Here is a 27,141-nt window from a genome sequence, read left to right on the forward strand (position 1 = left end):
CCAAGGCTGAATTTATTTGATTAAAAATACAGTAAAATCACAAATATTTTGAAATTGTGGGAAAATGTGTAATTTATATATGTGATGGCAAAGCTGAATTTTCAGCATCATTAATCCAGTCTTCAATGTCACTTCATAAATCATTTTAATTATTAATATACATTTTTAGATTTTTGTGGAAATTGTGATACTTTTTTTCAGGATTCTTTAATGAATAGGAAATTCAAAAGAACTGAATTTATTTGAAATCCTTTGTAACATCATAAATGTCTTTCTGTCAACTTTTGAACAGCAGTGAAAGACCAAGTGAACTGACAGATGCAAACCAGCCCTTTATAACATATTTTTACATAATTTAGTTTGTACTAAATGTTGGATATTTTATATTTATACTGCTTATTGTAGATAACATAAAATTCAAAACTGAACAAAGTACTGAACCGTAACTAGTGATCATAAACACTATAAATCCAACAGCATCCATATCATATTTGTTTTGTTTTTTTCTCATGACAAGGATATGTCATAACATGACAGATGGATTAAAAAAAAAAAAAAATTAATGTAAGCCTGTAACGGTTTTGATTAGCTGACTCATTTGTGATGTAGGCGGATAATAATAGACGTCAACAACAAGACTGAAGTCATCAAAAATTAAGATTCATTCTCCAAACCAGAGAAAAAACATGACATTTAACTGTGTGAAGGCTGTCGAACAGTATGGTGATGCTTTTGAAATGGTGTTGTAAAAGTAATTGTGTAGTAATTAAAGGTGTAATTAGTGATGTAGACTGTTTGAAGTTTGAAGACAGTTACTTAGTAGGAGCTGTCTGCTTGTTTATCTGCAGTTTGTTGGGTTTTCTATACTCTCCATGGACTTTTCTTTTCTCTGCCACTTTCTTCCTTGTCTCCCTGGATCCATTAGACTTTTTCTGTGAAATAACAAGTAATGACTTTACAGTGCCAAGCCAACCTGCTGCTCTCAGCCAGAGTCCTGTCTCCATCAATGATGGCTGATTTGATTATGTGCTTTGAAAAACAGCTTTTCTATAGGCAATAATTCTGCACGTTGGGTCTTTTTATCGGCCAAAATTCTGTGCTCCTTATGAATAAGCTCATCATTATAGCACAATAATCAATGTTTTAACTTCATTTCCTGATGTTTCAGTCTTACATGTGAAACTGTATAGATTACCTGCTGGTATCTAAATGGACATTAGCATCTTTTTGTGCGCTCACACTGTCCCAGGTGTTATTGGACTTCATTACGGTGAGAGGCTGGAGATGGTGTGTTCTGTCGCATCTTAGGAAGTGGCAGTATGATAAGCCCAGGGGTCGAGGCTGCTCCCAGATTGAATTTATATGTAACAATCTGTTTCCATCTCAGCAGCAGATGCCTGGCAACCAAGTCCATGCGATCAGTGGTGAACAGCTGTCATTGTCAAACGAGAAATCACAGCGAAGGCTGTGAAAAACATGAAAAAGGAACTGAGCAGTAGCTCTCGTCGTAGTGGAGGAGGGGACGCATTGTGAGGAAGTGTTTTTCTCACCTTTTCTTTCATCAGGTTACAATTAATAAGAACCATTACGGTCCAGCGAGCAGTAAGTACTGCCAATGGATGGGTCGTGATGATCAGTTAGTCAGGGTCCAACAACCTAGTAGTCATTAAGGTTGACTAGTTTATCTAGATTTGTTGTGTACATTTTCTTAAATTTGGTGTTTTTAGCTGCAATTTTATTTTCGTTACAAGATAAATTGGTACTCTGTTGGTTATTAGTCAGTTTTAGACTTTTAATTTTTGCATATCGGTTGATTTTGCACATATATATTGGCCACTGTTAAATGTAATATTTAGCAAAAAATAATATTAATATTTTTCATACGTTGTTTTTGGATTTATATATATGCTGCTGTTAAATATTGAGAATACCTCAAAATGAATATCTATTTTCAAACTGTAAATTATAATGTTTATAACAATTTTGTATAATTTAAAATGATTTATTTTATTATTATAATTATTTTAGAGGATTGTGAGCACCATATTAAAAAATAAATCTTTAAGTAAAAGTGTCAGTAAATAAATCAAAATGTCAATAAATATATCAACATCCAATGGAAATTTTTATACTTATTTGACATTCTCAGTCCTCCATAATTTATTGGTTATTGCATAGAACATAATAAATATTTTTAAAAATAATAAAAAATCATATTTTGTATAATATTGGTGTATGTTGTGTTGTTAAATTCATCCCTTTTTTAGCACCAGTGCTACGGTCTACACATTCAGACAGATTTGACGGAATAATCGATATAAAGTGAACCAAAACCAACTTTTGCACCGCAACCCATCAACCAGTCAATTTTAAATATGTTTTGCATATTTACCGTAGTCACTATAAGTCTTGAGTGTGTTTTGTAGTTATATTGAGTTCTTGAATGTTTTCAGCACACAGCAGTTAAGGGGAAGTCAATTAAGGCATTTCCCACAATCCTTTTGGGGTAAAAATATTCCCAGATAAGATGTATGTACAGTATAGTACAATGCGAGGCTGGGTTGTGCTCCAAGTATAAGAACAAATTAAAGGCTGTTTATCTAAAGCAGTGCACTGTTGAGAGAGAGAGAGAGAGAGAGAGAGAGAGAGAGAGAGAGAGAGAGAGAGAGAGAGAGAGAGAGAGAGAGCACATATAGCTAAAGCTGAAGGATAGATTTGTTGATGTGTTGGGGATTGTTGAATATTTTGAGAGTTCTCAGATGGTTTTAGCAGAGAGGATGTACAGATGATGAAAGGAGATGGATGAGCTTTTATTTGTGGTTGTTTCTCGGAAAACGTTTAAATGGCAACTTGAGACCCATATAAACATATGAACTATAAATGAACTCTTACAAAGTCATATCCACTAAGAAAATACTAAATTGCTAATGGCCATAGTTTAAACAAGTACACATTATGCCAAGAACAAGTACGTAAAAGTACATGATGTGAGGTTTTTTTGTCTCCAGTAGCTTAAATGGTAGAGCATTGCAGTAGGAACCCCAAGGTCATGGGTTCGATTCCCAGGCAACATATATACTGTACTAATGAAAGTACTGTAAGCCTCTTCCCATAAAAGCGTCTTTCTAAAGCATAAACTAAATGTCACATCCATCACTGCAAGGTGTTGTGATGTTCTGTCTCATTTGGTGACTGTTACATGTGGCCTCATTTGACACTTCGCCATGTCACTTATTCACTCTTGTCTCATTTTCACCCATCACATCTTCATGTATCAAGTCATTTCACATTCAAGTGGCATTTGCCAGCAAACAAAAAATAATGCCGTCATAATTGCCCCAAATCCTTGCCGACGACAAAAAGCCTGGGCGCTTGTATAATGACACATAAACACAGTGCTTAAATATGAGGAGCTTTTTAAAGAGGTATCTATCTTCACTGCTCTTATTGTGAATTTACAAGCATTATGTTCTCTCTCTGTCTATCATTTGAGGTAATTACCCCCCCTCTCTCTATGGAGGACTCTCCTCTCCTAGCACATCATAACGCATCAAAAGGCAATAATAGGCCATAGCCTCTTTGTAAGACATGCACACATTTGGTTTTCATACAAGATCAAACAAAGCGGTAACAATGTGCTTAATGGCTGGAGTACATTGCCTTTAATAAGTTTAGCTAGTTAATTAATCAGCGTCAGAGTAATGGTTAATGTAGTATGTAACCTCAGTCAACAAAGTCAGTGGTTTTGCCCTGCGGTGCATTTCTTTTCTTGCTGTTCGTAAGTTCAGAGCAATTGTTTGATCATTATATACTTGCGTTTCTGAGGGAAGGGCTCTCGACGTCTTTTAAAGGGATAGTTCACCTGAAAATTTATATCATCATCATTTATGTATCCTTATGTTGTTCCAAATATGGGACTTTCTTTCTTTCATGGAACATAAAAGGAGAATTTTTTCTGTTATGTGCAGACTGGAAATCTTTTTCTTGAGTTTGACTCACTCACAGAATCACAGAGTGATCCCATGCGACACGTGGCGTGTATTCCATGTGTTCTGGGGGTAAACGATAGGGTTCGGTGAAAAACAAACCAAAATTGAATGTATTATGTAACGAATTTCTTGACCTTTACCTTTGTTGTTCTCTGTACAGCTGCACGATGTGCGCGCTCGTGAGACTCTATTAGTGTCGCAGTTCACTCCGTCTCGCCCAGAAAAAACACACAAGTTATGAGAAATCAAGATTGACAAAAACGCAACATGAAATACAACACATGTTCCACCTTCTCTGAGATTAATATAGAATATAGAGATGAATATTCGCGTTCAAATCTGTCAACTGTCATTCTGACTGTCATCAGAAAAACGAGTCCGGTGTTAACTCAACGAAGAAAGTACACGGACACTTTTTTGGGGATTTCTATTGTATTCCCCCAGAACGCTTGGAATACACGGCTCGTGTCACATGGGATCATTCTGTGATACTTTTGAATCTTTTTTAAAACGCTTGATGCTGGTCGCTATTCACTGCCATTATAGGGATGAGCGCACGAGGGACATTTTTTTTTTAATTATTCTTTTGCGGTCCATAAAAGAAAGAAGGGCATGCAGCAGTCCAGTAGAACAACACCAGGGTGAGTAAATTAGGATGAACTCTCCCTTTAAAACTGCATACAGTATATTGATTGAAAAACCACAATATGGCCCAGATCAGTCTACTCAAATTACACACTCAGATGCCCTGGCTCTATTAATACTGCCGCCTGTGTTTTAACATGTAGTTCTGCGTTTAGTGTTATTACACACCCCTCTGCCAAGTGTTATCAGACAGAACACAAGCAACAGGAGCATTACAGCATGTCAGCCGTTTCTCTCCTGCTGACATTTGCCATTCATTCACATTCACATCAGCATGAGTTTTCTTTTCTGTGGTTCTTTTTATGTCTCTCCCATGCACCTTTTCAATTTCTCTGCCTTTCTCCTTTGTTAGCTTGTTGTTCCCTTGTAAAGAATGAATAAAAGCAATCATTCCTTGAATGAAGGAAGGTCAAATTGAGTGTGTTCATAAAATGCTGGACTTTGACATGCATGGTGCTGCTGCTCATCGTTCTGCCTGCTCAAGGTAGTCAAATGTCAGTCAGCCCTACTTTTATCATGTCTGTTACTAGAAAGAAACTGAGAAAATACACTTTATATAAGGGTATATAATTTTTTTAGGACACACATGCTATTACCCGCAGGTAAATTGAGAATAAACCAGCCAAAAATAGAATATAATTTGTTTTGAAAGGATTTAACACTTTTATTCAGCAATGATATATTAAATTGATCAAAGGTGACAGTAAAGATTGTTTCAAATAAATGCTGTTCTTGTTATACATCAAAGAATCATAATATATTTACCACAGTTTTCCACAAAAAATATTTAGCAGCACAACTGTTTTCAACATTAATAATAATTAGAAATGTTTCTTAAGCAGCAAATCAGCATATCAGAATAATTTCTGAAAGATCATGTGACACTGAAGACTGGAGTAATGATGCTGAAAATTCAGCTTTGTCATCACAATAATAAATTACATTCTAAAATATATTCAAACAGAAAAGAGATATTTTATTTTGTACACAATTGTTCACAATATTACTGTTTTTAATCCATCTTTGATCAAATGAGACTTCTTTCAAAAACATTTTTTACCAACTTCTAATAACAAAGATTTCACCAAACTCTAACTACGTGCATATGGCAATTACATTTTTTGTGAATTAGTTTTTTTTTTTTTTCATGACTGTGTGGTTATTTAGATGTTATTCCTTTCATACGTGAGACAAATCGCATGTCACTGTGTCACAGCTCATATACATGACGAACTAGTCTGTCTCTTGGTAAAACAGTACCTGTCACAAAAAAAACATGAAGACAAATACCTCATATTTTAGTATTAGAGGCTTAATGCGAGGAATACGCCGCATATGTATCGCCACATGGAGTTTTGAGTTAAAAATATGTGGTGTGAGCCCTGACAGATGGTTTTTCTTTAATAGCTTTTGTTTATTGATTTGAATCGTGTATATCACTTACATCTGTGCGAGTCTAACAATCCCTCTTACAATTCAATTTAAACCATGTTGCAGTTTCTAATAAGGTTACCGGTCAGTTGCTCTGTTTTATTTACTTTATTTACCAGTTTTTATTCACAGGAAAAGAATCACTATTAAGCATACCTGAACATCATAAATGACAAAAGTTGTGCTCTTTTTCTCCGTAGAGGAAAGACCAGACTGTTCTAGGGCGAGGTGTGAGGTGCAGTTTTCTCCACGCTGCCCTGAGGACTCCATATTAATCGAGGGCTACGCTCCACCGGGTGAATGTTGCCCCCTGCCCAGCCGCTGTGTGTGCAGCCCAGCCGGATGTCTTAGGAAAGTGTGCCAGCCCGGGCACCTCAACATCCTGGTATCCAAGAGCTCCGGCAAACCCGGAGAGTGCTGTGATCTCTACGAATGCAAACCGGGTAAAGAAATCCAATATTTAGTTAAGTGTTGTGACGTCCTTGATTCCATTTTCACACCATGTGATTTGCCGGTGAACATCAACCAAACCAGTACAAACCAGTCTCCACTAGCATGGTTTAATGGAATGTTTCAACCAAAAAATGGAAATCCTATCGCTCATGTCCATTTTTGACATTTCTGATCACTATCATTGTTTGGCAGGAACTGTGTAAAGATTCTTCGAAGAGAACAACGAACAATATGCATATTTGGAATGACGTGAGGCTGAGGATATGATGACAGAATTTTCATTTGTGGGAGACTATCTCTCTACAATGGTCTTTCTAATACTGTATATAAAAAAAATCATGCCGTGTCAACTTTTCTTGCAACACAAAATTCTTTTCCTGCTAGAGTAATAGATGGATTGTTGTGGAGTCTTGGGGATCCACACCAGGAACCTGATAGTGATAGATTTGAATTCTTTGCAGGTTATCTCAAGATGCTGTCATAGTACCTTAACTTTAATATATCTTCTTCTGTCATGCTATATTTTGCTGCAGTATGGCAGCCTTGAGCAGAGATAGCCACTTGGCTTCAAAAAAATAACCGTAATTCATTTCCCAATACATAAAAGAGAGTGATTTTCGTGATTTGGGAGTTTGCCAAAGCTTTAGAGACACGCTAAAGTCATGGGCTGTTGAAAATATGTTTCTGTTCAAGGGGCAGTTTGGTAAATAGGACACATATGTCTTTGGGTTATTTTTGTATTTACACTTTTTTGAAAAACAAGTAAAGTTGAACATGAAATAGAACATTTACTTAAAGGGATAGTTCACCCAAAACATTTTTTTTTCATTATTTACTCACCCTCATGTTGTTCCAAACCTGTATGAGTTTCTTTCTTCTGTCGAACGCAAAAGAAGATATTTTAAAGATTGATGATAACCAGACAGTTGACTGCACCCATTGATTTCCTTAGTAGGAAGACTTCCATAGTTTTTTTTCCTACTATGGAAGTCAATGGGTGCAATTAACTGTCTGGTTACCAACATTTTTTTAAATATATTCTTTTGTGCTCAACAAAAGAAAAAAATACTCATACAGGTTTGGAATAACTTAAGGGTGAGTAAAGCCCTATTCGGATGGGATTAACTTTACAAGGGTAGATGGAGTAATGTAATTTTACCACAGGACGTCTGTAATAATAATGGCCAATTTGCACGGGATAAGATATCTCAGTAAAACTAGCAGAAGTGGGAAGAGTAACTCGATTTACACACCGCCGTTACCTTCCTGTCGTCATGTACGTATTACGTTGCTTCCTGATATCACGTGCACAAACACATAACCTATATTTATATTTATAAAACGGTTATGTCCGGTCGAACGATGTATTAATTAACTTCAGATTGGATTTTGTTGGTAATAGGCACTTACCTAACGCTAAAAGATGTTTTGTGCCTCTAACAAGTGCTTTCGATCTTCTTTCTGATCTGAATGGTGTGTGGAAAACACTTGAGTTTTGCCACAGACTCGTCCCAGCGTCTAGAACGCAACTGAATGCTTTTTCAAGCGTGTCCATACTTGAAAAACCGTGGAAAACTACTTTTTAACAGGAAATGACGGAATAGTTACGTACATATTTACTGCGGGTCTATTCGCATGGGATTAGTATTACCTGAGGTAATTTTTCCAGACCTTTTTACTGAAGGTAAAAGTCGCCGTGATCTTTACTGGCATTGTCCGTAATGATTACTGAGATGGCACATTCGGACGGGACTAAAATCACAGAGAAGCTCTGGTAATTATTACTTTACCCCACCTCTCCATGTTAAACCATCTCCCGTCCAAATAGGGCTTAAGTAACATTTATGTAACAACATTTTCATTTTGGAGTTAACTATCCCTTTAATACATACGTTTTATCTTAATGGTCATCGAAATGTAATAATAGCCTTCCTCTGAAACTGTCATTGGTTGATGTTAACCTGCAGCAAGTGCTTTTTTATGTTTGTTTTTTCCACTGGGTGTTTTTTTTTATTTTTTTTTATTAAACCTTCATTATATGATGACTGCTCTGCTCTGCACTGCTCTGTTTACTGCACTGTAAACAGTATGTATTGAAATCTGTTGTGTGATAATAGCAGGTAAATCATTCGCTTGGATGAGAGTTTGATGAGGTGTGTTAATTAGAGGTTTGATGTGGAGTGATAAATGTTTTATCTCTTGTTTTGTGTTCAGTGTTCAGTGTAGACTGCAGCACAGTAGAGTGTCCACCAGTGAAGCCTGTCCAGTGTCCAGCAGACAGCTATGAGACTCAGGTCAGACTGACAGCAGACGGCTGCTGCACCCTTCCTACCAGGTTAGATGTTACACCTTTCTCACACTCACAGTCGAGGCATGTCTCATGCTCAATTCAGGTTTGGCCTTACGTCTGTCTCACATTTGCAATTTAGGTTTGTTTTTTTGTTACATCTCCCACTCACTATCCAGGTTAGACTGTTACAACTGTCAATATGTAGGACAATTCAAGTTAGAAGTTACACTTGTCTTGTCCTCACAATCCATAATAGATGTAGCACCTGTCTCCCTGTCACAATCCCAGTTAGACCATTTCATCTGTCTCATGCTCACGATCCTGATTAGACATTACACCTGTCTCACTCTCACAATCCCGGTTAGACCGTAACACCTGTTTCATGTTCTTGATCCTGATTAGACATCACACCTGTTTCATGCTTACAATCCAAGTTAGACTGTAACACCTACTCTTACGCCCATAATCCACATTAGACATTAAGCCTGTCTCACACTCACAATCCCAGTTAGACCATTTCGTCTCATGCTTACAATCCTGATTAGATGTTACACCTGTCTTACTCTCACAATCCAAGTTAGACCGTTTAATCTGTTTCACACTCACAGTACAGGTTATCCGTCACACCTGTCTCACTCCCACAGTCCCAGTTAGCCCATTACACCCGTCTCATGCTCACAATCCTGATTTGACATTGCACCTGTCTTGCTCTCACAATCCAAGTAAGGCTGTTTTATCTCTTTCATGCTCACAATCCAGGCAAATCATTACACCCGTCTCATTCTCACAATTTAAGATAGGCTGTTTCATCTGTTTCATGCTCACAATCCCATTTAGACAGTTACACCTCTCTCATGCTCACAGTCCTGATTAGACATTTCACCTGTCTCACTCTCACAATCCCAGTTAGACTGTTACACTTGTGTCATACATTCCTGATTAGATGTTACAATCCTCAGGATACAGGTAAAATGTTACATGTTGCATGTTTATAATCCAGGTTACACAGTTAGACCTGTCTGACATACACAGTCTCACTCGCACAGTCCATGTTAGGCACACCTTTCTCTCACTCACAATCCAGGTTAGACTGGTAAACATGTCAGACTAATTTAAGTTAGATGTTACTAGTGTGTCTGTCTCACACTCACAGTCTAGGTTAGACATCACACCTGTCTTATAAACCAGATTAGACCAAAACAATTGTACAAAAAAACTAAAACATTTTCCCTATTTTTTCACTTGTATAAAGAATGGATTATTTCAGTACTGAAAGTTAATAACATTAGAGTGTGAGGAGAGAGTGTTTTGTTGTTATGTATTGGGCATGACTCTCTCTCTCTCTCTCTCTCTCTCTCTCTCTCTCTCTCTCTCTCTCTCTCTCTCTCTCTCTCTCTCTCTCTCTCTCTCTCTCTCTCTCTCTCTCTCTCTCTCTCTCTCTCTCTCTCTCTCTCTCTCTCTCTCTCTCTCTGTTCTACTCAGATGTGAGTGTTTGCCTGGCCTCTGCACCTTCCCACAGTGCTCAGCAGGGACTTCACCTCAGGTTGTGTCCCGTGGTGACGGAACACCTGGGAGGTGCTGCGATGTGTTTGAGTGCGTCAACGGTAGGTTCTGTTTTCTGTGTGTCTTAATTAGTGTTTTTGTGTTGGTGCACTGGGAAGGTCGTCTAGTCGGTGTGCAGAACCCTGTCGCTGCTGCCATAGTGACCGGCCTCAGCAGAATATTACCCACAAAATACACACAACTACAGAAAATACACACTTTTACTACTTGTGTCTTTCACAATCAATTTGCAGTGATTTTAATTTTAATTCATTTTACATGTAATGGCTTGTAAGGGTGGAATTCCTGCAGTGGTTCAAGCTGCAAGAACTGCCGAATGACTAAAGAAACGTTATTGGCAAGATGGTAGAAAACTGCACATTTCTTGTCTATAACCACCCACTGCCACTTATACCAACGACGGAAATAAGTGCAGTTACAATAGCTTAATATTTGTGGGAGAGCGTTGCTATAGATAGTGATGATATTGTATTGCAATATGTAGCACTTCAAAGTCAAATCCAAATCAAAACTAGTTAGCACATTAGTTGCAATTGAAAAGGTTTAATGACAAATTATGGTTATGGTTACACCTAAAATAGTTACAAAATATATGTATGAGATGATGATAACTTATATTATTAATTGTACCCAGCATATATGAAAAATGTTACCTGAGAGAGAGAGAGAGAGAGAAAGATAGAGAGAGAGAGAGAGAGAGAGAGAGAGAGAAAGAGAGAGAGAGAGAAAGAGAGAAAGAGAGAGAGAGAGAGAGAGAGAGAGAGAGAGAGAGAGAGAGAGAGAGAGAGAGATAAAGAGGAGCCTCCAAGAAAGGGACCCAGAGAAGAAGATAGCCAGAGCATCAAAGAGACAGAGCAACAGTTACAATCTTCTTTTATCCTTTCCTTGACCATGTGACTAAAACCCAACTGTGAGACATTCAAACTGACCAATCAGATAATTACACTTCCACCACTGTACTAAAGGTGTGACAATTCATCGACCCCCCAAAGTACAAACATTTGGCCTGCAAGCCTAGATCACTATCAGCCCCTCTGTGCCTTAGGAACTCCAAATGGTCATTGTCTCTGAAAGAGGGGGTAGAAAATATATTTTCAATCCTACAAATTCCCCCCTTGGCACCGTTGGCCACACACATGGAGTCCAAAGGTGACACAATCCATAAAGACATGCTTTCTGTTGCGTGTAGTTGTATCTTCAGACTTTTCGTCCAAGCTTGTTGCAATCTCAATTGTTAATGTTCAGTCTTTGTTCTCCTTCAGCCTTGCATGAGGAGGCTCCATTAAATGGTGTTGCACCGTTCATAGATGCAAATCATCCATCGAACACTTCACACCTCCACAAGAACAGGCACTGAATCTGGGAGCAAACGCTGGTTTCTCTTTATGAGACGGGTCACAGAATGTGAACTTTGGTTGCAGGGATCCTGCAATCTTAAAAGAGCATAACAACAAACAGCAAAAGCAGACACATGGCATTTGTCATTGGTCAGAAGTTTGATATGGTCAGATTAAAATGAGTCTTTGGCAAAAAGCCCTTAAATTGATGTACTTAAAAAGATGGTCAAGGGAGAATAAAAGAAGATCTTACACGCTCTTACACTGTTCTGGAAACATTTAAATAAATTGCATTATAACAAAACAACAAATGCTGGTTTAAAACCCCATTTCATGAAGAGTATCAGCAAAATATTCAGTGTAACCAAACACAGAGATTCAATTGAATTAATGTCCATAAACATTGTTGCAAGTAAAATGGACACAATACAAATAAGCAGAAATCAAATTAGTTTCAGAAATGTTTCAAAAGCATTATTGAGAATACAAATATTTGTACTTGGTAAAAATGAAAAATACTGACATACATTTTAAAAATTTAACTTGGTGAAACAAATGATTACTTAAGTGATAAAGTAAAACCAAAGAAAAACAAAACAAACAATTACTGGATGCAATACAGTTATAATTCAGTCTAGATGTAAAGACTTAAATAGCATTGTATGCATTCATTTTGTGAGGCAGAATCAGATAGATGCAGATTTGACTTTGTGTGAAGATCAAATTATGTGGCTGCATTTAGCTGTGGCTATGTGTAAATTCATCATGCCCCAAAACAAAGGTGAGGAGGTTTTACAATTGTGATGCAAATTTGGTCCTGTTGTTGTAACAGGGAGCCAGCATGAGAATGTGAGTATGAGGTGTGATCTGGCTCAAAATGTTCCCACACCATTGTTTCAGTTAAAGGAGCATGAGAAAAGTGCAAAGTACAGAGTTACTGAATCCTGTTGTGAGGGAAGCATTTTCATGGTTAATGCAAATCGTGATTAACATTGTGGCCACATGGCAATTCTATGCTCCTTTACGTGGTTTTACTGCAGCTATATGGAAAAATAGCAGAGTTTTCCACTAAGGAGACAAACAAATTCAACATAGTCACACATGCAACTTGAAATTGCTATGCAATTCCAGTAAACAGTTATTCCAGTTTACACAAGATACATGGTCTAGAATTCTTAGCATCTACAACCTTTTAACCTAAGTGTTTCATACAACACTTACAGTAAAGCAATCATGTGTTTTAAAGAATTAACTTAATTAGCCTATGTGCACATGTAGCACAAACAACTATAATGTGTGTTCTATGAGCACGATGTGTTACGCACAATTACAAATTTGAACATACAAACAGGATCATTGCAATTTGGATATTAAACTTCTTGCTATTGGGCTACTAACCCACTAGCAAGTGAAGTTAATAGCTGAAGGCCTTGCATGAACAAAGCAGTTAACTCACTAAGAGTTTTACCTGTACGTGCAGATCGCTGATTTTTGCTCTTAGAAAGTGGTTCACTATTTTTCTGAAAATAAGGAGGAGGTCTGCCCCTTCCCAGTGACCAGCATTTTCCCTCTTTATGGCCTATTTTCTGACAGGAACTGCAAAACCTGCTTTCTTTACCATAGGGATGTTTGCTACGTTCTCCTGGAGTTTGAGGGTTTTCGCGACTCTCTAATGCTTGTACACCATGCGTTCTGGTACATGACTCTGCGCTATTATGGTGTTGCATCACCTTAAGAACTGAAATAGGCACACTTTCTTGGTCAGTTGCACATGCATTTTCTGAACTAAACGTTTCAGATTCATTAGAGCTAGTCACCTCCTCTAAGAAGCGAACGTGCTTTTTAGTCCCATCGCTGTTAAGCATTTTGGGCAATGTAGCATTTCGCTTAGCCTTGAGTTCTGCAATGGTCTCTTTGTGATTTTTACACTTTTCAGTCAGGGCTAACTGCTCAGCTAGTAATTTATCTAGCTGTGTTTGAAGATCTTGAATCTTTGCCTCAGACTTTAGTGCCTCTGCATTTTTAGATTGCACTTCTTTACATTTAGCATCTATACTTGAAGATAGACATGTTGTTAACTCACGTAGCCGTGTAAAACTTATGAAGTTTAAAGCCTCAATTATTCCAGCATGTTTTGATTTCTTTTGATGTTTGCCAATTGTGTCCCACCATTGGAGCATTTCCTTATCTGGACATTTAATCCCAATGTACTCTTTCTTGAGTTTACTCAAGGTAGGCTCAACTTTTTTGCTCCATAAAGCAAACAATACATCACTGTTATCAGATTTTTTCCCTTCCATCCCCGAGGAGATCTGAATATTCACAATATTTACAAATTATACAGTAATGGGACAATTAAAGCTATTCAAAACCTTCTAAATTCTGTTTCATTCAATTCATGCAAATGGAGACATTTCCTATCATACCATTAAACAATGAAAACAGACTTACCCATTCCATGGTCAGAAGGTCAGCTTTAATCCATTCACAAAATCAACTGTGAAAAATGTCCTCATTCTGATCAAAGTGAATTTCAGAAAACACACTGCAAGGGATCCCGGGTTTCGGCACCATCTGTAAGGGTGGAATTCCTGCAGTGGTTCAAGCTGCAAGAACTGCCGAATGACTAAAGAAACGTTATTGGCAAGATGGTAGAAAACTGCACATTTCTTGTCTATAACCACCCACTGCCACTTATACCAACGACGGAAATAAGTGCAGTTACAATAGCTTAATATTTGTGGGAGAGCGTTGCTATAGATAGTGATGATATTGTATTGCAATATGTAGCACTTCAAAGTCAAATCCAAATCAAAACTAGTTAGCACATTAGTTGCAATTGAAAAGGTTTAATGACAAATTATGGTTATGGTTACACCTAAAATAGTTACAAAATATATGTATGAGATGATGATAACTTATATTATTAATTGTACCCAGCATATATGAAAAATGTTACCTGAGAGAGAGAGAGAGAGAGAAAGATAGAGAGAGAGAGAGAGAGAGAGAGAGAGAGAAAGAGAGAGAGAGAGAAAGAGAGAAGAGAGAGAGAGAGAGAGAGAGAGAGAGAGAGAGAGAGAGAGAGAGAGAGAGAGAGATAAAGAGGAGCCTCCAAGAAAGGGACCCAGAGAAGAAGATAGCCAGAGCATCAAAGAGACAGAGCAACAGTTACAATCTTCTTTTTATCCTTTCCTTGACCATGTGACTAAAACCCAACTGTGAGACATTCAAACTGACCAATCAGATAATTACACTTCCACCACTGTACTAAAGGTGTGACAATTCATCGACCCCCCAAAGTACAAACATTTGGCCTGCAAGCCTAGATCACTATCAGCCCCTCTGTGCCTTAGGAACTCCAAATGGTCATTGTCTCTGAAAGAGGGGGTAGAAAATATATTTTCAATCCTACAGCTTTAACAAACTCGAGAAAGACATAGTTATTATTTTTCCCCAAATTATGTTGTGTGTGTGTGTGTGTGTGTGTGTGTGTGTGTGTGTGTGTGTGTGTGTGTGTGTGTGTGTGTGTGTGTGTGTGTGTGTGTGTGTGTGTGTGTGTGTGTGTGTGTGTGCGCAAGGCACAAGTGAATGTCATCTAAGCATTGCTGTTAAAGCAAAATGAACAGCTACATTCTGATAATTTCAGAATTTATCATTAGCTATAATTATTATCAAAATTAATTTGTATATTTAAGATTTTATAATTTTTTCAAGTCAACATTATTCAGTTTGATTTTGTGAGTTATTTATATGAGTGAGAATGTATTTTTCCTCCTTTTTGAATTTGAAGTTAGATTGCATTTTCATTCTTCATTGTGACAAGAGAGAAAAAACTAAAATAAAGAAGAAATAAAGAAATAAAGAAGCACAGTCTGGTAAAATGTTTATATCTGCCCTTTACTAACACATTGACAACATTGTTACACTGCAAGTTTATAACTTCACGTCTACTTTTTTGATATCTTGCATGGAATTGGAGGTGCTAGAAAAAGAGGCTTAGACCGGCATTACGGTTTAAGTATATGTTTGGGCGTGTGAGATGTGTGGAAGGAAAATGAGAGAGACACATGAGTGGATGGAATAACATTATGGTCCATATTTTAACAATCTAAGCACATGGTCTAAAGCGCACGGCGCAAGTGCACTTAAGTCGTGTCCGAATCCACTTTTGCTAGTTTAACGCCAGGAAAAATGGTCTGTGTGCCCAGCGCATGGTCTAAAAGGGTTGTCTCTATTCTATTAATGAGTAATGGCTGTGTTTTGGGCGTAATGTGCAAAAAAACAATCAGAGTGTAATTTCCCATTCCCTTTAAAAGCCAGTTGCGCTCGCGCCGTGTTGGATTCGCTATTTACATGACAGAATTTGCAGACTGAACGCATCTCCAGAGAGCAAACGGATCTGTTCGTGCGTGAGGTAAAAGCGCGCAAGCAGAACATCTATGGGACAAGCTGGATTCCACTATATCTTTATGAACACAATATTAATTGTAATCCTTTTATTTTTAATATTTGGCATGTTTGTGTGCTGCTCCATTGCGCCAGGTGTATGATGGGGCCCTATATATCATTTCCATATATATATTTATATATTACAGACATCAAATGCAGAAAGTACACATTGCCATTCATAAGTGACATCTGCGATTCCCCACTTTTGGAAAGCACCGGCTACCACTTGTGCACAGCCGTACGCAAACATAAGCACACACACTACACAGATCACTGACTAATAAAACCTGCGCTGAGAGTTGGGACAGAAAGAGAGAGCTTAACCCCACTGTCGCTGTGGGCAGAGCTGTGTGCAGGTGGTGGAGAACTCTCTCAGATGAAGAGACTGCAGGGGACAGGTGGACGGAAGCCACAGGAAATCAGCAACAAATCAAAGCTGGAAACATCAGCGTGCACCAAGGCCGTATGTCGCACATTGGGCCTTTTCCATATTCGCGGATAGACAACCGCCAAGAGGAAGACAACAGAATCAAGGCTCCATCCAAACACAAAAGCTCATGAGTGGCTCTTTGAATAAAGGGACCCATGAAAACAATCCCACTTTCCCTCTAGTTGTTTATTTCCTTCCTGCTTCACCCTATAACCAGGCCTAGGGCACACAATACATGAAAGACGAAGCAACAAACAGAAAAGAGAGTGCAACCCAAGGACTTACTTTTCCATATTCGTAATTTGGGGAGTCACCTTCCTTCCATGCATGAATGTACATAAACAAGCAAGCACAAATAGCGGTGTGTTGTGTGAGGTGGCAGGTTGTGTGTCATCTTCACAGCGGGAGGTGAAATTAGCCTAAGGCTGATTTGAGAACAAAGCGCTGAGGCCGGAGAGCAGCGCGGGGAGCATCAAAGCTCTGAACAGAAATACAGGCTAATTGAACATCTGGCCACCGGTGGCTGTGTACAGTGTAAAGGCTGATCTAATATTCCACAGATGAGGGGGGTGGGGGAGAACGTGAAGGAGCGACAGAAAGAGAAAATGAACTCATCCCCTTGGATGAACAGAAACTGATTAATATTCAAAAGATGTCTCTTGCACGTCATTAGATGAGTGACCTTCTCAAGACTGTCATGACTTGAACAAATTGACACAACAGATGAATACACTGCGGATGGATGAGAGAAAACAACAAGTGGTCACATCAGCCCATGCTGAAATTTCTCCTATTTCATCTGTGGAACACGAAAGGAGAAATTTTTAATAATATATCAGTCGCAGTCGCTTTTTCACAATGGCAGTTTTTGGAGACTGAAGCTTTATAAAAATAAAGACTTGCATGCTATATTTCAAATCACCTGAAGTAGGGCTGTCACGATATCAAATGTTTTACTACACTATTACCATGGCCAAAAGAATTCACAATAACAATGTATTGATAGTTTTTAGAAGAATCGCTCTATTGTATACAAAGGGACAATTACACTTAATGGCAACCAGTTTGAAATAACATCCTTCTGTGAACTGATCACAGAATGAGGCAGAAATTATATAATTTTATAGTACTCTGTACAGCGATAAAGGCTATGTCAATTGGCATTGCATAATAAATATATATTATCCTTATGAAATTACCAGAGATAGCTTGAAGAACACGGATAAACCATAAATTGTGCAATGGTGTGTTAATTGTCTTCATGTTTAATTAATCAGTCAAAATGCCTCTATCTGAATGTTATTCATCTACATTGATAGCTGAATGTCTTTGTTCAGATTATGGATTTCCTTGAACATCTTAAATTGTATTACTCCTATGAGTCTTACTTGTAGCCTTTCTGCATGAGGGCGCCCTCCGGTGTTAAGTATGAATGAAACATAAATTACATGTGAGAGTTTAACATTCCATAATTCTCACATCACCCTATTTTTGGGGTAAAAATAGAAAAAACACTGCTCTCTAAAGATATTTGAAGTGTATATACCATAATCTATACGTTTTTATCCGAATGAGCACACTTTTGGACTAAAGGATGTAAATACGATTAAAAAAAAACTTCCACATTAGAAAGCTAACTTTCTTGGAGTGCGGGTTGAGTGTCTTGTCTGTCAAATCTGATGACATGCTTTTACGCGGCAGTGTATATTACTATATATTACGACACCCCTAATTAACACAGTAACGATATTTCATTTTATATAAATGCACGATTAACGTTAATACCGGTATATCACGACACCTCTGTTCTGAAGTCTTTGTACAGACAAACAGACAAATTCACTGATAATCTTGATTATTAAGTGTCAGTTCACTAAATCAGGGAGATTAGCCTGATTCATGAACAAATCTTTCAAATGAAAGCTATTCTCTTGAACACCAAGGATGACTGTGCCAAAGAGAGTTATTTAGTGAATAATTAAATTTTTCCAGCCTTTTTCTTCCCTCAAAGCTATCGTATGACTTTAGAAGACTTCAAATATAAAATCATCATTTAAAACATGACACCCCAAATCTTCATTTATTTTCATTATACTGAAAGATAATGAGTGGCCAGTATATTTTTCAAAACTTCTCATTTTGTGAACTATCCCTTTAATTTGATTTACATAATGCTGGGCTGCTGGAAACTGTCTCTATAAATCTTTAATTGGAAAAAGGAGCCGGCGTCTTTCACTTCTGTTCTCTGTAATGTGTGATAAGATTTATTCACTGCGGCATTCCTTAATGAGGATTCGAGTCTTATTAAATTCAGTTTATATTGTGTTTATTTGAAGTTTTTCCCTATAGGTTTTGTCACATTGGCACTTCACGGACTATACTCTGCTGGAAACTCTGGCTGTTTCAAACTGGCCATTAGTTTTTCCAAGATGATCTAGATTAGTCTTGTGCAGTGACTAAATGCAATGACTGGAAGAAAACGTTTTGTCCTGAGACTTCCACAGAAGGATGTTCTACCTGCCTGTCAACTTATGTATTTGCATACCTGCTCGCGCAGACATCCCGTCATCACCGTGTTCCATGAGCCTATGCCAAGAGTTGTTGACCGAGTGCCAAAAACAAACAGCAGCCGCCTTTTACAGTTCCTCCTGAACCAAAACAATGAGCTTATGCTGTGTTCACGCCAGAACTACTATAATTAAGAGATAGCAACCCGTGACATTCTACTGAGGGGTTCACATCCTCAGACTTGTATTCATGCATGTCTATGGCACTGCTATCAATGCTGAAATGAATCTGCAGCAGTCAGGTAGCACAAGTCAGCGCTCTTGAAGTGGTTTACTTGCATTATTACTGTAATGTTATGTCCTTTGAGGCATGAGGTAATTTAATGGCATCTCTCGTGACGCTTTGCAGACTCTTCTCTAGCTGTGCGTGTTCTTGTGTTTTGGAGACTCTCTGAAGAGAGGGTGGGATCTCATGCTTTCAAAGCTAGCTTGCTATTGTTATTGCTCTCCAAAATTGTCTACTTGAATCTGTTTTTTTTGGGTTTTTTTCAGCAGTGTAGTGTAAATACAGGAAATGTTATCTACATGAAGTAGTTTTGAAGATTACGATGAATATTTAGGTTGATCACCCATGCCATTTCTGAACAAATTCACAGCTTGATGATTCTAATAACAGCAGATGTCAGACAGACAGAATGCAGTCTTTCTCTGCCAGTCTCTCGCTCACTCTCCTAGGTGCCCGCACACACTTCCAAAGGCAAGTGTTTGGGATGGCAAGGGAGTGAGCATTCTCAGACAGTGTTTGTGCGCCACATTTTTCTCTCAGACAGTGATGTCACCCTTTTGGAGAGTAGATAAGAAGAAGGTCTGATTAGTGTGTGTATGTGTGCATCTAATCTAGAATTTTCCCACCCTGAGGTAATCGCAACTCCTTTCTGAAGGTTTTAAAGCGTGAAGTAACTTTGACCACACCAAGGAATTTCAAGGATAAGATACAGTAGTTTAGTTTGTTGTTGTTATTGTGCTATTCCATGACTTGCACGTTTAAATTAGGGTGTTTGACACTCTTTGTTTACTCATTGAATTCACAGCTTTTTTCACTTGTCACATTGATTTTCAACAGTTTTCAACAACCCCACAGTTTTCTCCATAAAATTAGAGTGTGTTGATCAACAAGTGAATTTGCGAACATGTTGTTTGTCCGCAGCGAAACAGGAAGCCACTCTGCCACATTTGCGCATGGTAGATTTGGTTTGTCATTAGCGATATTTTTAGTCCCATAATTAGCTTTGTGCATCTTCACAGATGAACTGGCGCACCTGTCAGTCCCCATTCATACAGCCTCACTGCTACGAGCCCCATCATTACTCTAATATTTACCCAGGGAGTGGTTGTCATGGAGAAGGGCATTATTGGCGGTTTGCACTAGCTGTTCAACCTAGGGATAGAAGGGCGATGTAATAAAGGTCACGAGCGCTGATTTCAGTCCTCTTCTTGTCAATGAGAAAGTGTTCTGGAGAAGCTTGATTGTGCTGTCGATGCTTAAGCTGTTAACATTAGGATTAGCTCTGTACACATAGCATGTTGTTCTCAAACTGACGTATGGAAGAACAATGCACACTCTTTCATAGGACAAGCAAGGATTAGAACATATGTCGATCTGAAGTAAAATGCTTAAACAGCTGCTCATTCTTTCGAGAGATTATAATAGGCCCAGCCAGTATTTGACATAACATTTTGTTATAACCGGAAGTTAAACTGCTAGTGTAAACATAACATTGATAAGGATAGAAGAACACGGCCGTCTCTTTTTCTCTTTTCAGAGAAAGCGTCGTCGGAAGAGGAAAGTGACTTTAAGGTAGGGGTGGAATAGGAGTCACCGAGGGGCCATTCACATAACGTGTGCGCTATGAAGCCTGTGATGATTGACAGGCCCCGTAGGCACTATTCTCTCCCTTTTATACTCGGCTCTTATTTATGTCTGCTCCAACACAGCGGCCACTATCTTCCACAGATAAAAAATGTGAAAACATGCACACAAAAACGCTGTCTTTTTTTGTTTTGTTTTGTTCCTTGACAACTTAGCCTTGATTTGCAGGTGTTGTGTGGTTGTAGTGATTTGCATGTCCAGAGCAGTGGCGGGTCTTGGCAGTGCAAGACGCAACTGTGAAGTGGCGCGTTATCACATTATTTAGTCTGCCTCTCAGCAGCTGCAGCCAAAACAAGCTAGCCTGCAGCATGAGGGAGGGCTGAAAAACACCGGGAGGCAGCTCCTGTTGGACTGTTGGACAGGAAGAAATAAAATGCTGGATTGAGTCCTTCTAGAGAGGCGTTCTCCTGCCTAACACAGAAAAAAGAAAACATCTCAAGCATCTGAGAGGATGATAACTGCAATCTCCTCAGCCTTCACATTCTATTTCTTCTTCATGGTTCAGATAGTTTTCTTCCATTTTCTTTGTGTGAGACTAGCCTTGCATCCGAATATGCCTACTTCCCTATAGCAGAAAAAAAAAAAAAAACTGTATGTGAAATGAGTACCATGTCCGAATTTGTAGTATTCATTAAACAGGCGGCGAAATGCACCTGGATGACCTTCTACCTCCACTTAGATTCCAAAGTCCACATACTTTCTCATTTATAATACATACATTCATACTATATAGAACATACCTTTTTAGCTTGTTCCATTACAATCAAATGTTGTACCAAGTTAGACTACGTGATATTGGGCGCACCTTAGATCTTTTAAACTGTAGTTCGCTAAGCTACAAGCTACTTTAAAGTATTTCAATTGCAGTTAAGCTATAACAAGTACTGTAGCTATGCTACAAGCTACAAGTACACAAAAAGCTGATGATTTTGCTGATGATTCAAATGAATCAGTGCATTGGCTTTTTAACAATCTAAACTAATTCGCTAAAATTAATCAGGCCTTCCAGCGTTACTAAAGAAAAAATATACGTTCCAGCACAGTCTCATGACAATTTATAACTATTTTATATTTTGGCAAATTGATGACCAATTCGTATTAATTTGTACAATCTCATTCGTTCGTTTCCATAGAATCTTCTTGCACTCCACTGACGGTTATAGGGGGATAGACCTTCAAACTTACGTTTTTGATACTTTAAACTTAAGTTTCAGTTGGAATCACATATTGTATGAATTTCACCTTGTAAAATAGTCATGTTTTCTCGTGCGATCGGGTCAGACTTTCTACTAGCAAATGATTTTCGCTCAGTTGCAATGCTATGCATGCAAAAAAAAAGTGATGCAACATTCTTGTTGGGAAAAAATAGCTTACTAGTTACACTATTTTGAAAACAGCTAAATTACTGTAATACAATTGTTGTTTTTAGTTAGCTACTCTGCACAAGTACTCTAAACAGGTTCCATACTCTCTAAACAATGCAAATCTCCTGCCTGTATCATTTATGGAAACTAAGCTGCAGTGGATCATTTAGAAATTGTCAGTGGTTGTGACGCCAGAAGCATTAGCATATTTACATGCTAACACTTATTCAGTATTCAGCAGTTTGGCCTCTGAATAAACTAGATCTCATTTCACATGCAAATAGGTTAGTCATTATAACAGAGATCATTTGCATATAAAATATTTTAAATCTTGTTTAAAAGTGCTGCTGTTTTGTTAGCTTTCAGCATTCAACCTCACACCCTTTACCCAAAACCCTCCACAGACATGTCCTACCAAATGATCCCAAAACACAAAATAGATCACTGACAGATTGTGTTTCTGATTGGCTAGTTTTCTGGCTAAAAAGCTTGGTCCGCCCTCTTGACTCTTGTTTTGATGTTTGCAGAGCCAAAGGCAGTCACAGAGACAGGCACAATTGCTCAAGACACCCATTTCAATATCTATCATGTATTAGGAACAATTTATGTGTATAATTCCAAAGCACTTTTAATTCTAAAGGTCAGAAAGGAGGAAGAAAATGGTCATGTAAAACTTAATTATGTCTGTTTTGGTGCATGAAACCTTACCTAACAATATAAGTGGACTTCAGGGGGAAATATAAAATGCTGCTAAAGTGTACGCTGTGGCTTCTTTAAAGACCTGACGAGACTCAGTGTGTGGCGCCGAGCTTGGTGTTGAAAGACCGGCTGTGATTCTTCTGCTACGTTACATTTAGTGCACACCGGTCCGTGTTTAACCATGACCTCAAGCGGGAGGAATCTGCACGAGTACAAGTTTGCGACTGGAGGTGGGAGATTATGTAAATCCTCCACGTTAAGGTTAGCAGCTTTTGAACAGGAATAGACGTTGTTATTTAAGGTTGCACTTCGAAGCTCTGTTTGGGAACCGTGAGACTGAGCTGTGGAGGTGTTTTAATCTCCAGATGGAGAATTTCATTAGGTCTTACTGCCTCTTCACAATCCTGTCAAACTCTTAGTTCAATTTAAATGGGTTCTTTTTCCTCCTGCTTCAGATGGCCTTTGTTTAATAAGACTGTGTGTGTGTGCGTGTACGTGTGTGAGATTCTATATCTCTGTTTTCAGAAAGCCATATGAGAACACAGTTAGTAGCCATTCTTTATTTGTATCCATACAGATGTGTGAAGGGTTGGGCAGTCATATAGATTACATAGTTGACTTCTGTCACTTACCTCATTTCGTCCAGACCCTGCTAGTGCAGTCATGCACTCTACCAATTCAGATGGGGCCAGTTAACAGCTCAAGGCCTCGGAGGGAAAGGGACCTGTTGAATCAGTCTTGAGGCAGAGAAAACTAGGCTTTGGCGTCTTAGGGTAGTGTTTCCATGGTTACCAATCTCCTCCACTAATTTAAACCGAGGTGTGGTGTTTCAAAACGAGAGCAAGAATCTCCTCTCTAGAAGATTTTATATTAGATGATGCTTGTATACAATGCTTTACATTATTAAAATATGAGCCTGAAGGAATCCGTAGACTATATTTGCATGTTCTGCACTGATTTCTGGTGGAACATCTTAGGAATTCTGTAAAACAAAAAAATGTAAACGTGGTAAATTCATACTGCATGCTGCAAGCATTTGGGTCAATGGCAAATACGAGTGTTTATGATAAAGGAAAAATCTTCTTAAAATCTAGTTTAGAACACATTGCAAGGTCTGACAAATCTACTGCTTGTATTCATGCTAGTTTCATATGGTTTTGAAAACGTATACCATTTTCAAGGAAAGTTTTATGTTAACGAAAAATGCCATGTGGTGTAAACCTTGGGTAAAAAAAAAATAATAATTCCTTGTACCTCATGAATTAATTAGTTAATAAATTATTATCTTTCCTGGGGGGTTGACCCACATGACATTTTACAACCTTAACCTTGCAGTGTCATAAAAAGGTAAAATTATCTGATATTCTTAAGGTTTACTGAGCTTGACACACAGCATGATGGTCTGACATCAATTATTTTTAATGCATTTCTTATTTTTATACTGCTTCAGCAATTGAGAACATGTACATCATAGAAGAGTATACAAGTCTTTGTGAGTGCAAATAGGCTAGTGTAAAATGCGCTAAGCATAAAAGAAGCAGTCAAATCAAGTTGGGGGTTTTTCATAGTTCCTATAACTTAATACAAAGCAGTCTGCAGAAAGAGAAAAGGAGTGAAACATTAACACACCTTTGACACTCTATGGTCAAAATACAGTTTTTTCTGTAAAATGTAATTAAATCTGTTGCAGTCAGAGATTAAAATTGCCAGAGTGGTATTGGTCTCCTGTAACATTCATCTTTGTGTTTCTAAAGGTGTTGACAAAGACTTGAGAGGAACTGATGCAAATTCCCCAAAAGTCCCAACTTTTTGTCTTAGTAATCCAGCATTTCTTGGGCTAATACACCTCCTGCATCCTTCTGCTTTGTTGGAACATCACTCCAACAAACAGTTTAGCTGTTCAGCAGTGAAGAATATGCGGAAATGAGGGACACTCCATGCTAGAACAACCCTGACCATCTCCAAAGTTCTTTCAGAAAGTTTACCCTAGACTTTGAATCAGCATTTTATTCCCTGACAGAGCCTTTAGAGGATTACAGCTTTAGGGTGAAATTCCAAATATTAAACCGAATTCATTCAAGTTTGTTCTCCCTACACGACGCCCAATCCCTAATGCCAGAGGATTCTGGAATAAGTCCAAGTCAAAGACTTTTCCATAAAACTATGAAGGAATTTGCTGCAGTTGTATTATCCTTTGTGATGGGTAAAGTCCCAAATCAAGGCAGCCAGTGGGCTGAGAAATGGAGCCACCAGCTCAAGCCTGACAAACTTTGCATATTTGTTCAACAACCAGCTTGTCCTACTGTGGTGAGAGAGGGATAAGCCCTAGAGCAGACACCAGCTCTCCATGAGCCTCAGCCAGCTGTTTACACACCGACACTTATGGCTTGTCCTTCACAAACGGAAATGCGGCAGGAAAGCCAGATTTCCTTTTACCATTTTTTCTCTTCGGTGAGGTCATAACAGCCAGCAAAACAAATGGGGGCGAACACGCTATCTGCTCTCCTTCAAATCTTTCTTTACATCCAGACGGCTTGGTTCGGATTTTATCTTGAAAGCTAATGAGATGCAGCAGGGCTTGAAAGCAGCAGTTTTACATAAACATTGACATTCAATGAGACAAAAACAGAGAAACGGGACATACTTTGCACTTAGCATGTCCGAGTCACCTCTAAAAAACACTGAATCTAACTGTGATGTGGCTACTTGTGTCATTTTTTAAGTATCAGATCCACTGGGTGAGGCAATTGCACTGAACATCTGGGAAGGTTAAGATGCTGACGTAACTATTACTCACGCCTCCACTAATTATTTACCTCAGCCACAGCGTCGCATGGCTTTGGCCACACCATTGCTCCAGTGGGATGAAGCACATTAGAAGCATTTGGTCATTAGTCATTAAGATAAATGATAAATGTTTATTGCAGTTAGTAGCAAAAAGCACAAGATGCTACGTTCCAGATTGAAGTTACAATGGGAACTTCCCCCAAAATAAATAAGTTCCAAATAAATTTATGAGTGGGAGCATGTTCATATACCCTTGCAATCACAATGCAAAGCAAAGTATATATAAACAACAGTTTCACTCTTTCCATCACCTCAACTCCATATTTATTTCCATAATTAGGTCCAGAGGGGTGATTTAGAGCTCGAGTTGAGTCTCAAGCGTGAGCCCCTTCGTTGCAGAGATCAAACCAATCCTGTTTACCTTTATTGCTCGCATAGATTATATTAACGTGAACTTCAGCAATCAGATTTTGTTAATGTTACTGTTTGTAAATAATAGTTAATTAGGTAGGGAATATGTATAGGATAAGGGAAATTGGGTAGGGAATGGACAGGATAGAATGAATAATTGAGTTGGGAATGGAAAGAATAATGTTGGTGGGATATGGGAATTTGTAGGATATGGGTTAGTGTAGAGAACTGGTTAGGGAAATTATATTAAAGGGAAGGGGTCAGTGTTGGGGGAACTACCTTGAAACTGTAGCTTCCAACTTATTTAAAGTAGTTAATGGGGTAGTTCACCCAAAAATCTTATCATTCTTTTAATTCTGTCATTATTTGCTTTTCTTTCTTGACAGAATTGTAATTTTGGGGTGAACTATCCCTTTAAACTATAGTACGCTGCTGCCCTTAAAAAAGTACACTACAAAGTAGCATACTTATCTTTTTGAAAATATTTAATTCTGCAAGTATTGATTTGGCACAAATTAATGAGGACCTTCGATTAGGATTGAAGTTGAACAAATAAATGTCCACTAAATTTGAAAGTAGAAGAATTGATGATTCATATATTTTTTTTAACAATTCACTATTTGCATGGTTTTGAAAGAACCATCAGTGAACCATATTTGAACCAATTCACCATTTGCATGGACTCAATAGAATTGCTGAACCCTTTTTTGAACCAGTTAATGGTTCCGAAAAAAATCGAAATGATTAGTTTTTTGAACCGATTCACCATTCAAAAGGACTTAATACATTTTTTAACCAATTAACTGTTTGAAAAGAATCTTTTTTTAATCTATTCACCACACAGAAGGACTCAAAA

The 27,141-nt window shown here is 38.2% G+C and overlaps 1 protein-coding gene across 1 annotated transcript in view; it reads left to right on the top strand.

Annotated features, from left to right (window-relative positions):
* Nucleotides 1–27,141, top strand: part of crim1 (cysteine rich transmembrane BMP regulator 1 (chordin-like)) — a 128,046-nt gene that overhangs the window by 60,611 nt on the left and 40,294 nt on the right. Inside the window, exons 3-5 of the mRNA XM_081347680.1 lie at nt 6,266–6,508; nt 8,733–8,853; nt 10,291–10,412. Coding sequence (XP_081203806.1) covers nt 6,266–6,508; nt 8,733–8,853; nt 10,291–10,412 — 486 coding nt within the window. The remainder of the gene's footprint in view (nt 1–6,265; nt 6,509–8,732; nt 8,854–10,290; nt 10,413–27,141) is intronic.

This window comes from Scardinius erythrophthalmus, assembly GCF_964197995.2.
Source record: "Scardinius erythrophthalmus genome assembly, chromosome: 19".
Taxonomy (NCBI): Eukaryota; Metazoa; Chordata; class Actinopteri; order Cypriniformes; family Leuciscidae; genus Scardinius; species Scardinius erythrophthalmus.